At 44.9% G+C, this 13,469-nt stretch overlaps 1 protein-coding gene across 7 annotated transcripts in view; it reads right to left on the bottom strand.

Annotated features, from left to right (window-relative positions):
• Positions 1 to 13,469, bottom strand: part of ITGAE (integrin subunit alpha E) — a 65,129-nt gene that overhangs the window by 38,357 nt on the left and 13,303 nt on the right. For all 7 annotated transcript variants that reach the window (XR_006210971.1, XR_006210970.1, XM_042965550.1 and 4 more), the window contains exons 2-4: positions 11,535 to 11,655; positions 1,589 to 1,680; positions 217 to 284 (exon numbers count right to left, since the gene is read on the bottom strand). Coding sequence is in view for 5 of the 7 variants with exons in the window: in XM_042965550.1 (XP_042821484.1) it covers positions 217 to 284; positions 1,589 to 1,680; positions 11,535 to 11,655 (281 nt within the window). In the remaining 2 variants the exon portion in view is untranslated. The remainder of the gene's footprint in view (positions 1 to 216; positions 285 to 1,588; positions 1,681 to 11,534; positions 11,656 to 13,469) is intronic.

The raw sequence follows: 13,469 nt of genomic DNA, 5'->3' as shown, positions 1-13,469 counted from the left end.
TGCTGGGGCCAAAGCTGAAGTTAAGCACTTAGGTCAGTGTGCTGGGTCATGGAGTACCCAGGTCAGAGCCATGGTTAGCCCTGGGGTTGGTACCAGGGAGGCAGCTGGGCTCAGCCCTGAGAATATGCCAGTCAGACTGTTATCAACACCGGTCAACTACAGGGTAAGCTCCACCTTCCCTGAAGCCCTCCATCATCCCGCCTCATGCATACTCACCAAAACACTGTGGTGGTTCCGGACAACTGTCACTCCCGGGTGCCTTCCCTTTGGGATGGGGGCATGCTCTGAAACAGTTAAGCCTAGGTAAGGAGGGAAGGATGCTGGGAGGCAACCCTACAGCCAACATCAGAGGTCACATGATGGTCAGGGCCCCATAAAGAACAATTGGCCACTCAGAGCAGCCTCTAGAAGCTGGTTGGGGGGCCTTCAAGCACAAGCCTGGACATGTTCAAGGCAAAGTGCCTATTCCCTGGGCTTATTCACTGACTCATTCAACAAATGCCCTGTGATGTCTGCTCTGTGCCTAGCCTCATGGCAGATGGTGATAGGGATCTAGACATAACTGAGACCTGGTACTTTACTTACAGGGGATCCCAGTTTGGAAGGGCAGGAGGGTAGAGAAGAACTAGCCGGTGGTTGTGTGCAGCACTGGGGACGGGTGAAAGATGCTAAAGAACTGGGTACATGGACCAATGAACTCTCCACTCTCCACGTTCTATTTCTGGGGACTCTTAATGCCTCAAGACCCCAGGGTGAAAGTGTAGCTCATTCCTCTCCCTCCACAAGGTGGGCCTCAGGAGACTCATTTTTGAGCCATAGAATCACCCGCTTATGCTGCCAGCCTGCATCCCCTTCTGAAGCAGAGACTGAGGCTGATCAACACCATGCCTTTCACAGAGACAAGAACCCTACCATACACAGCTGAGGGTTCATCAGCAAATGTGGGCCTTGAGTTGAACTGGATGGAATGAGTAGAGTTGGTTAATGTGTGAATTAGGTCCATTCACTTGTTCATTCATTCATTCAAACAGCATTTATTGAGTGCCAATCCCCATGCTAGATGCTAGGATGGCCACAGGTCGGGAGGGGTAAAGTTAGATGAAATGGAGGTGTGATGAATTGGGACATGCTGGTTCTGGAATCAGATAGAGTCGGGTCTGCCAGCTGTAGTACTGCCAACACTAGATGCATGCCCTTAGTCGTATTGGCAATTAAAGGACTGCTCTGAACTGTAGCTTCCTTTTCCATAAAATGGGAGTGAATTTGAGAATTAAAAGTGAACAAAGCACTTAGCAGAGTGCCAGGCACTCTGCTACATTTTAGGTATCATTTAGGTAGCACTCGATACATTTTAGGTATCATTTTTGTTAGGACCAGATATGGAAATGTGGGCTGGGGATTTGGGTTGGGTTGGGTTGGGTTGGGATGGGATTGGGCTTTGGGATAGGAGGCCTACTGTGGGTGGTGGTGGAATTTAGGGTCGAGGGACTGGACTAAGTGCATCTGGGTTCAAATGGTTTCGGCCAGATAAGTGGGATTCCTCAAAAGGAGGTCCAGGGAACATTCCCTGAAGTGGTGGTTGACTTACCTACTGGTTGGCAAAGAATCTCATCCTGGATGAGGGAACAACGATGTAGGAGGCCTGCTGTCCCGTTGGTTTGAGGACTGGTGACCAGGAGCCTGAGTAGGAAGGTAGACTGCAAAGCTGAGCTGGCCAATGATTCCCTCCTCCTTTCTGCCTGCCCAGGCACAGTCTTCCCACTCCAGGCCCCACTCCAGGCCCCACTCCAGACTCACAGGCTCCCTATCTGGAAAACTAATGGAAGAGGTCCAGACTTGGGTCCCAGCCCAAAATGGCAGACTTTGCATTATGTGAAAAGCATTTGCTCAGCATTTACATTTACACAGCTCCAGGGGAGAAATAGTTAAATGCATCTGCTCTCTGCCTGCTGACCTACCCTGACAGAAATGGGAGTGGTATTGATGGTAAATAAAGACTCTCTGCTCTTTGGGGAGGGGGTGGGTAGATGCTAGGAAGCCATCAACAGGACAGCTGGTTCTGTCAGGGGCACTACTGGCTTCCTAGTGGCTGCCAGGGGAACTGACCCACCTGGCCTCAGTGATGGTATTTCTTGAGAAGAGCATCCTGGCACTGCTATGCAATGGGTCAGTCAGAAATGGAGGTTTGATTCCAAACTCATTCTATGAAGCCAGCATTGCCTTGATTCCAAAACCAAAGACCCCACTAAAAAGGAGAATTACAGGCCAATATCCCTGATGAACCTGGATGCAAAAAATTCTCAGCAGTGTACTAGCAAAGCAAATTCAATAGTACATCAAAAGAATTATTCACCATGATCAAGTTGGATTTATTCCTGGGCTGCAGGGCTGATTCAATATTTGCAAATCGATCAACGTGATACACCACATTAATAAAAGAAAGGATAAGAACCATATGATCCTTTCAATAGATGCAAAAAAAGCATATAACAAAATACAGCATCTTTTCTTGATAAAAACCCTCAAGAAAGTGGAAATAGAAAGAACATACCTTAATATCATAAAAACCATATATGAAAGGCCTACAGATAATATCATTCTTGATGGGAAAAAACTGAGAGCTTTCCCCCTAAGGTCAGGAACACGACAGGGATGTCCACTCTCACTACTGTTGTTCAATATAGCACTGGAAGTCCTAGCCTCAGCAATCAGACAACAAAAAGAGATAAAAGGCATCCAAATTGGCAAGGAATAAGTCAAATTCTCACTCTTCACAGATGACATGATACTCTACATGGCAAATCTGAAAGACCACCAAAAAACTGCTAGAGCTGATACATGAATTCAGCAATGTTGCAGGATATAAAAACGATATACAGAAATTAGTTGCATTTCTTTACACCAATAATGAAGTAGCAGAAAGAGATATCAAGGAACTGATCTCATTTACAATTGCACCAAAAACCATAAGATGCCTAGAAATAAACCTAACCAAAGAGGTAAAAGATCTATACACTGAAAACTATAGAATACTTATAAAAGAAAGTAAAGAAAACACAAAGAAATGGAAAAACATTCTGTGCTCATGGGTTGGAAGAACAAATATTGTTAAAATGTCAATACTACCCAAGGAAATCCACACATTCAATGCAATCCCTATCAAAATAATACCAACATTCTTCACAGAGCTAGAACAAACAATCCTAAAATTTGTGTGGAATGAGAAAAGACCCAGAATAGCCACGTAATGTTGAAAAAGAAAACCAAAGCTGGAAGCATCACAATTCTGGACTTTTTAGCTACATTACAAAGCTGTAATCATCAAGACAGTATGGTACTGGCACAAAAACAGATACATAGATCAATGGAACAGAATAGAGGACCCAGAGATTGACCCACAAATATATGGCTAACTAATCTTTGACAAAGCAAGAAAGAGTATCCAATGAAAAAAAGACAGTCTCTTCAGCAAATGGTGCTGGGAAAACTGGACAGTGACATGCGGAAGAATGAACCTGGACCATTTTCACCATACACAACAATAAATCAAAATGAATAAAAGACCTAAATGTGAGACAGGAAACCATCAAAATCCTACAAGAGAAAACAAGCAAAAACCTCTTTGATCTCAGCTGCAGTGACTTCCTACTTGACATATCTCTGGAGGCAAGGGAAATAAAAGCAAAAGTGAACTATTGGGACATCATCAAGATAAAAAGCTTCTGCACAGCAAAGGCTACAATCAATGAAATAAAGGGCAACCAATAGAATGAGAGAAGATATTTGCAAATTACATATCAGATTAAAGGGTTAGTATCCAAAATCTATAAGGAAGTTACCAAACTCAACACCCAAAAAATAAATAATCCAGTGAAGAAATGGGCAAGAGACATCAATAGACACTTTTCCAAAGAAGACATCCACATGGCTCACAGACACACGAAAAGATGCTCAACATCACTCATCATCAGGGAAATACAAATCAAAACCACAATGAGATCTCACTTCACACCTGTCAGAATGACTAAAATGAACAACTCGGGAAACAACAGATATTGGTGAGGATGCCGAGAAAGGGGAACCCTTTTACACTTTGGTGGGAATGGAAACTGGTACAGCCACTGTGGAAAACAGTATAGAGGTTCCTCAAAAAGTTAAAAATAGAGCTACCCCACGACCCAGCAATTGCACTACTAGGTATTTATCCAAAGGATACAAAAATGCTGATTTGAAGGGGCACATGCACCCCAATGTTTATAGCAGCACTATCAACCATAATCAAATTGTGGAAAGAGCCCAAATGTCCATTGACTGTTGATTGGAGTAAGAAGACGTAGTGTGTATGTGTGTGTGTGTGTGTGTGTGTGTGTGTGTGTGTGTGTGTGTGTATATGTATATATAAAACAGAATACATATATATTGTTTGAAATATAAATGAAATATAAAATGAAATCTTGCCATTTGCAACAACGTGAATGGAACTAGAAGGTATTATGCTAGTGAAATAAGTCAGTCAGAGAAAGACAGATATATGATTTCACTCATATTTGGAATTTGAGAAACTCAATAGATGAACATAAGGGAAGGGAAGGAAAAATAAGAAAAAAAACAGAGGGAGGCAGACCATAAGAGACTCTTCTTAAAAAAAATTTTTTTAATCTTTATTTTTGAGAGAGAGAGCGAGAGCACATGCATGCATGAGCAGGGGAGGGGCAGAGAGAGAGGGAGACACAGAACTTGAAGCAGGCTCCAGGCTCTGTGCTGTGAGCACAGAGCCCAATGTGGGGTTCAAACCCATGAACTATGAGCCAAAGTGGGACGCTTAACCAACTGAGCCACCCACACACTCCACCATAAGAGACTCTTAAATACAGAGAACTGAGGGCTGCTGGAGGGGAGGTGGGTGGGGGTATGGGTTAAATGGGTGATGGGCATTAAGGAGGGCATTTTTTGGGATGAGCACTGGGTGTCATATGTAAAAGATGAATCACTGGGTTCCACTCCTGAAGCCAAGACTACACTGTATGTTAACTAACTTGAATTTTTTTTTAAAAGAAAGAAATGGAGGTTTGAGGGGTGAGCACCTCAGCCTCATTAAAGCAGCCTCCAGAAATAGTTCCAATGGCAAACTTTACCCCTTATTCCAAGCCCAGAGAGACAGCAGAGTCCAGTGTTAACCTAAGCAATCTCCCTATCCACGCTGCCCAGGGATAACTGGTTTACCTCAAAACAGGGCTTTTGAGTAGGGGGTATTGAGGAAGTGGCCCTGAGGCTGGGCTTGGTAACAGTGAACTACGTCCAAGATCTTTGTGCTGAGGGCATTAAGGGAGTCATGGAGGACTTGATAAAGGGGATTAGTCTGTACTTTCAAAAAGGTCAAGATGTAGCTATGGTGAATCAGGTGGCAGGAATGAGGTACCATCTCCACTTCCTTGCTTCCCATCACTCTATTGTAATTATAAAATAGATCATTTACTTACCTCCATGGATTAATAATGATAATAATAATAATAATAATAATAATAATAAAGCCTATACCCCAACCCTCGTTTAACCCACCCCAAGCTGATTCCACAAGCTCTTGTCAAGGTCATCAGTGGTCTCCACCTTGCCAAATCCAATGGACACCTTTCCGTCCTCATCTTCTTCAACCTCTCAGCAGCCCTGGACATGTGACCATCTCCTCCTTGAAACACTTTCTTCTTGATTTTCCCCTAACTCTCTCAATACTCCTTCTGAGACTCTTATTGGCTTCTTCACTGTCTAACTTCTAAATGTTGTTGGAACCTTGGGGCTTGGTCCTTGTTTTCCTTGCCAGCACATTCTCCCTAGTGATCCCCTCCAATCCCATGGCTTCAATACACCTATAAATGCTGAACTTCTGTGGCCCTAGAATCCCTCCACCAGAAGTCAGACCAGCATAGCTGTAAGAAATAGAATAATGCTTCCACCACAGATGTCCATGTCCTAATCCCCAGAACCTGTGGATGTGCTTTTTATGGGTAAAGGGATGTTGTAGACTTAATTAAGTTAAGGATCTTGAGATGAAGGAAATAATCCTGGATTATCCAGGTAGACCCCATGTAATCACAAGGGTCCTTATAAGATGGAGGCAAGAGGGTCAGAGTCAGAGAAAGATCTGAAGATGCGACACTGCTGATTTTCAAGATGGAGGAAGAGGCCAAAAGCCAAAGAATGCAGGTAGCCTCCAGAAACTGAAAACGGTGAGGAAACAGATTCTCCCCTTGGGCCGCCAGAAGAAACACAGCCTTGCTAACACCTTGATTTTAGCCCATTAAGACCCATTTTGGGCTAACCTCCAGAACTGTGAGACAATATATTTGTGTTGTTTTAAGCCATAAATTTTGTAGTTGTTACAGCAGCAACAAGAAACAAACACAATAACCAACCCCCCACTGTCTAACAGGCATCTCAAACTTTAGAATGTTCAAACTGAGCTTGGGGTCTTGTCCTCCCAAGCCTGTGTTTCTCCATCTTCCCCAAGGCTATTAATAAATGGTAAAACCAACCACTACATTCTAAAGCCTGAATCCTGAGGGCATCTTTGCTTCATCTTTTCACTCATCCCTGCATCAAGTCCATCAGTAAACCCTGTGGGGATCCTTTCTTCAAACTATTATCTATGGAGCATCTCTTCTCTCCATTTCCCCATCACCATCCTGGCCACCACCATCTTGCCTGGTCTATGGTAATAGTCTCCTGACTGGTAGCATTTGTTTTTGAAACTTACCCTTGTAGTTTACACCCTGTCACTCCCCTGCTTCAGTAGCTTCCCATGCGCTTAGAAAGAGTCCATACTCCTGGATACAGCCCACAGGGCCTTGTGGTCTGACCCCTCCCTGCTCTGAGACCTCCCCTCCCGTCTCCTTTGCTCTCCAAGCTCCAGCTCCAGATGGTTTCTGTTCCTTCACAGCCCCAGTTCTTTCCTACCTCAAGCCCTCTGCCTTGCTGTGTCCTTTGCCTGGAAACCCTGCCTTTCACTCCCCAAGGCTGGGTCACTTTCATCCCCTGGCTCTGCTTAACTGTCACTTCCTGATAAATGCCTTCTCCAGCCAGCCCCACCTCACAACATAGCTACTGTTTCATGTCACCCTGTTTTATTTCCTTTTCAGAACTCGTCATCATGTCTGATAATATCTTCTTTCCTTGCTTGTGTGCTTGTTATCTGTCTCCCCCACTAGACTGTAAATTCCTCAAGGATCATGTCTACCTTGTTCACCATGGTATTTCCAGGGCATGGAAGAATGCCTGGCACAGAGCTAGGGCTCGGTAAATATGGTTAATGAAGAATGAATGGCAGCCCAGGCAGCAAGTAAGGGGGCTAATGTGGGGCAGGGCTGAAGAGCGGAGGGCAGGTGTAAATGAGCTCTGTGGGCTCTGCAGCTGAGCTCCCAAAATAGGTCACCTGCTCAGCAACCCTGTCTCTGCTCCAGACCCTTCCCCAGCCTGAGCCACAGCCCTCATCCCCTGTCTCCAACAAAGATGGGCTCAGAACTAGTCTCCACCCCAGATCATGTTTTGGTGGGTTAAGTCCAGGCCGGGAATAGCTTCGGCTCTCCTTCCTCCTTCATGCTGTTACCCAAGCTATTTCCTTTGCCTATAATTCCTTCCCACCTCCTTTTCCTGCCAAAGTCATTTTAAACACCAGCTCCTCAGGAAGTCTTCCCAAAAGGAGCAACTTGACCCCCTCCAAGCCCTCCAGGTAGCCTTGACTACTGGAACCCACTTCCATACTCACCTAGACTGTGAGTTCCCAAGAGACTACCATACGCAGCTGTCTGGGCTGTGCAAGGTTGCCATTCATGTCACAGTCATGAAGTGCTGTGGCCTGGGGCCCAGTATGAGCTGTCTCTGTTGTCTCCCATTTAATCCCTGCCCCGCCCCCCCATGGTGGGTAGTTTCTTGATCTCCAGGTTTGTTGACTGAATGATTGACTAACTAAACAATAATCAAACTATCATCAGCTCACAGCCTCAGGGACCCTATTATATGCTGGGCTGGAAGCAGTCCATTTCCTGCCTTGACCCGCCTCCAACCTGTCTTCGTTCAGAGTCTATTGCCATACCTCGCAGGGGAAGGCCTTCTTTTTTTTTTTTTCCAAGTTTTATCATGGTGTTTTTTTTTTTAGTTTGCTTTTTATGGTTTTATTTGCATTTTTATTGAAGTACAATTAACATACAATGTTATATTATTTTCAGGTGTGGAAGGCCTTCTTTATGTTCCACTCATCTCACCCTACAGCAACCAAACCCATGATGCGATGAGCCCTGGCTGTTATATTTTAAGGAGAAACAGGACAAGGGAGTGAGAGGGAAATGCCACCCTCTCACAGGGCTTTCTGGCTGCTTTCTGTGGCCCTGGGGCAGCCAGCAGTGCATTTCCTGCCCTGCACAAGCCCGTGGTCTTAGGCTTCACCATTTGTGGCAGGAACCAAGAAGTGCCTCCCACCACATCCTCCCATGAGCCCTCTCTTCAGCAGGTATTCAGGGAGGTTTTCATGAGCCCAACTGGGCTCTTCCTGCAAGCCCGGGGTGGACTCAGAGCCTTCTGCTCCAGGAGCTTCAAGCTCCTCTCATCCACCATGTCCTCTCAGCTTGGCTTCTAAGAGGCAGGGCCCTGCTGAGGTACTGGTGGAAGGGGAATGGGCAAAAGATGGTCACAGATAACTGGGACTGACTCCTGACCTTCACGAACATATGGAGCAACCAGAACGCTCGTGCACTGCAAGTTGGCAAAACTGAATGTTGGCCCAGTGCGTATAATGCCTGATAAAAGGAAGTACACCTGCCTCTTGAAAGAAAGTGCACAGCAGCAAAATTTGTCCAAGGAAACTGGCCAAATGCTCATCATCAGCACCGTTCACATGATGGAAAACTCTACCAATGAGAATAAGTATCACTGTCTCAGGCAATACCACATTCAAAATTCACAGACTGTATATTGAGGGAGAGGAGCCTGACATAAGAGACCACATATGGCACACCTTGTTTATAAGTTCAAGAACAGGCAAAACTAATCCAGGGAGATGGAGGTCAGAGCACTGGTTATCTCTTGGCAGGGGATGTACCTGGAAGGGAGCACCAGGCTACAGAGGGCTTAGGTGAGGCTGGTAATGTTCTGCTTCTTCATCTGGGTGCTACTTACATAGGTGGTTCACTTTGCCAACATTCACTGGGCTACAGGCTTATGATGGGTGCATTTTTCTGTGTGGCAAATGTCCATAAAATTTTACCAAAACAAAAGACAACAAACAGCAACCTTTAATTCATCTTCCTGCAGCCAAAAACTTGCTAACAACCTTCTCACCTCCCCTCCCTGCCTCAAAGCTTCCTGGCTCCTCAAACCCTTGATGCCCAGGTAACAAGGCACTACCCACTTCTCCCAACCTAATGCTCATTACACTCAGCTTCAACCACCTGCCATTTTCTGTTCCTTGACTTTGCTCAGGCTAATTTCCAGGCTTCTGGCCACACTGCTCTCAGTTGGGATATCCCCCTCCCCAGCCTTCTCACACTAATTCCTACTCATCCCCTCGGTCCCAGTGTTGATGCACACCCTGTGGCTGAAGGGTACGCCTGCCTCTATGTCTCCAAAGCGTCCTGGACATCTCCACCAGAGCAGCCATCACACCCCTTGTCACTGCCTGCCTTGTCTGTCTCCTCCAGGAGCCAGGGAGTTCCATGAGAGCAGGGACTATGCCTGTTTACTATCTTATCCTCACACTTGGCCTGTCATTGAGTAGATGCTCCATAAATACTTGCTGAATGAATGAATGAATGAACGAACAAAATGTCCCTGTCTTCACCATTTACATGGTCACCAGCCTCTTCGCTGTACAATGAGGAAACTACAGTCCAGCAAGCGGTCCAAGCCTGCTAGGCTGGCAGGGTCATGGCCCAAGTCCCAGGGCTACAAGGCCACCTCAAGAGTTGCTACTGCCCACCCACGCTCCACCAAACAGAGCTTCTGCTCTGCTCAGCTCAGGAAGATGGGGAGCTCTGCTCAGCCAGAAACCTTGAGCACCTCATCTGGCTCTGCCCCAAGCCCATCTAGATGCGAGGCTCAAGGTTCATGTGTGCTGTGCAAGAAGGAAACCCTTGACCAATGACTAGAAGCAAAGCAGAGGGGAGGAGGAAGGGACTCGCCTGAGGCAGGGCATGAGCATGGCTGGGTCACAGAGCAAGCACAGAGAAAGCCATATAACCATTATGAACAAAAAGGAAAGGAAAAATTGCCCTAGATTAAAAGAGAATAAAGAGACACAACAGTATGTGACACGGGAACCTTGACTGGATCCTGGCTTCAAAACAAAGCAGCTCTAAAGGTCATTTTGGTGACAATAAGGGAAAAAACTAAAGACATGCTTCTACATTACCATCTCACCACTATCACCATCCGATACAACACGTATTTTGCTTGCTTGTTTATTGTCTATCTTCCCCGAGCCAAAGAATTTTTGTCTACTTTGCTCACTGCTGTGAGCTTTCAGGGCCTCTTTAGGGCTTGGCACATAGTAGGTGCTCCATACGAATATTTGCTGAGTAAATGACCACGGTATATATAATCCCACAACTTGCCTTTTTTTATCTTATGTTTCAGGGTTGATTCAACCACTATGCTCATTTCATTCATTTGACCTACTTCTAATATTGCATTGTATATGATTCATAACTTATTTCTTCCATTTACCTAATGAGGAACATTTCCAGTCTTTCACTATTCCAAGAAATGCTACGATAAATACCTTTACATGTGCCCGTTCATATCTTTAAGGTTGGTGTCTGTGAGTGGAATGGCCGGGTCAAAGGCATCTTCAACATTACCAGATATGGTAAAACTATTCTCCAGGTTGGTTATATCAATTTACAGTCCCACACGTCCCCACATCCTCACCAGTAGAATTTTGTCATGTTTAAAATTGGTGGCTTATCTACTGGGTGGGTATAGATGAGATTTTAAAAAAACATAAAGCAATGTTTAGTGAGCTTGATTTCGGCCAGAAACTGTGCTAAACCCTTTATGTGCATTAATGCAAATAGTCTTTGCAACAACCCTGTAAGGTAGAGAAATCTCTACCCCCGTAAAGATAAGAAACTGAGGCTATGGGTTGAGCACCTTGCTACAAATACAGAGAAAAGTTGTCACTGACCCATGGCTGAGATTCGCAGCCTGCCCCTGAACCACGTTCCCTGCTGCCTCATATTTTCCATTTTTTCTTTGATATTTTTGTCACTGTCCAAAGTTTATATACTGAGCATGTGTTACTTCTGTAAGAGATAAAAGAGCCTTAAGAAATTTTATTTTAAACTAGTTTTGAGGTCATTCTCCCACCCCCGGCAGTGAAGAGGGCAAGGATTGGTCTGGTGCTCACAGCCTCTCTCCTGCACACCCTCTGTAGGCGAAGGGAGGTTGTCCCTAAACTGGGGGAGGGATGCCAAGGCCTCCTCGGCAGCTTTTTCAGGCTCCCCAGAGGCCCCCTCAATTATGCCTCCCATCTGCCAGGCCCTGCTCACCAGGTCCGGTTGGTGCTGGAGTCTTGGTGCAGAAGGGCGTTGAGCACATAGGGTACGCCTCCCTCAGGAGTCACCCAGGTCCGGGCCACATCCACATTGAAGGCCACCAGAGGAACAAGGCCTGTGGAGAACAGAGGGACATTTTTTTTTTTTAATTTTTAACGTTTATTTATTATTGAGAGACAGACACAGACACAGAGCATGAGCAGGGGAGGGGCAGAAAGAGGAGGAGACCTAGAATCTGAAGCAGGCTCCGGGCTCTGAGCTGTCAGCACAGAGCCTGACATGGGGCTCGAACTCACAAACTGTGAGATCATGACCTGAGCTGAAGTCAGACGCTTAACTGACTGAGCCACTCAGGCGCCCCTAGAGGGACATTTAAGAGATGCCTGTTAAAGCCATGGCTGGCCCTTTGACTCCCATCATTCTGTCACATCTGGTGGTGTCATCATCCCCATTTTACAGATGAGAAAAATGAGATTCCCCAGGACCTTTTCCCTATGGGAATAGGACAGGAGTGTAGGCATGTCTGACCCAGAGCTCCTCATCCTCCTACTATGTCAGCACCAAGGCCCCTCCTCCAGCAAGCCTTCCCTGGTTCTCTCCTAGAAGTACTTCCCACCTTCTCACACCTCCCACTGTGCACTTTCTGTACCTGTCAGATAGCATATACTCATGACAGTGTCTTGTACCAAAGTTCAAATAGACTATGAGCCCTAGGGCTAGGATATACATTCATTCTGTCTATGAGGCCCCATCAGATGACCCAGGAGAAAACATGTCCTCAAACATGTACAAGAATGTTTACAGAAGCTTTACTTGTAATAGTTCCCGAGTGGAAACAACCCAAATGTCCATCAACTGGGGAAGGGATAAACTAACTGGTAGAGTCACACAATGGAATACTACTCAGGAGTAAAAAGAAATGAGCGATTGACACACACGACAAGATGGGTGAATCACAAAAATCATTATGCTGACTGAAAGAAGCTTTACATAAAAGAGTACTGTCTAATTCCATTTACATGATGTTCTAGAACCAGCAAAGCTAATCTATAATAAAAAATATTTCCTGGGGGTAAAGGGATGTGGCTTAACTGGGAAGGGACAGGAAGAAACTCTGTAGGCTTATGGAAACACCCTAGGTCTTGATAAGAATTTGGATGACGAAGGTGTGTGCGTTTGTCAAAAACACACTGAATGGTCAACTTAAAACTTGTGACTTTCACCGAATATAAATTTTCCCTCAAAAAAGAACGAGAAACAAACATTGACCTCTGGTTGATAGGTATGCGGAAGCATTTAGGGATGAAGTGTACCAACCTCCACAATTTACTTTGGAATGCATCAAAATGTAACGTGCCTTGATGGATGGATATATGGATATATGCAGATGGATATGTAGATATATGTTTACATATGTGTCTGTGTGATGTTGCAAATATAACGAAATGTTGACAACTGTAAAATCTAAGTGTGGCATATAGTTTTCCACCGTACAATTATTTCAACTTTTCTGTATACTTGAAATTTTTCACTAAAAAGTTTTGGGGAAAAACTGATATTCACAGATTGCCCCCAACCTCAGAGGTTGTGCCAATTCATACCACAACAACAGAAGAGGAGAAGGCCTGTTTCCTCACAGCACTGCTTGAGGTGTGTGCAGACCATCCTTGTTTTGAAAGAGTTTCTTATCATTTTGTTCCAAAATATCTTTTTTAATTCTGAATGAGGCCGAGTCTCTTATTTTAAGTTGTTTACTGCCTATTCATATACATTATCCATTTGTAGGACATATTGCTTTCTTATTAATTTGCAAGAGCGTTTTGAATCAGAAAAAATTACCAATGTGTTCAAGATAATACTTCACACTTAGCTATTTGATGTAGGTATCTTTTCCCACGTCTAGAATTTATACGTAGTCAAGTTATTTTT

The sequence above is a fragment of the Panthera tigris genome, chromosome E1 (genome assembly GCF_018350195.1).
Source record: "Panthera tigris isolate Pti1 chromosome E1, P.tigris_Pti1_mat1.1, whole genome shotgun sequence".
Lineage (NCBI taxonomy): Eukaryota > Metazoa > Chordata > Mammalia > Carnivora > Felidae > Panthera > Panthera tigris.
The sequence above is the reverse complement of the archived record's forward strand: the minus strand, read 5'-3'. Positions and strand labels throughout refer to the sequence as shown.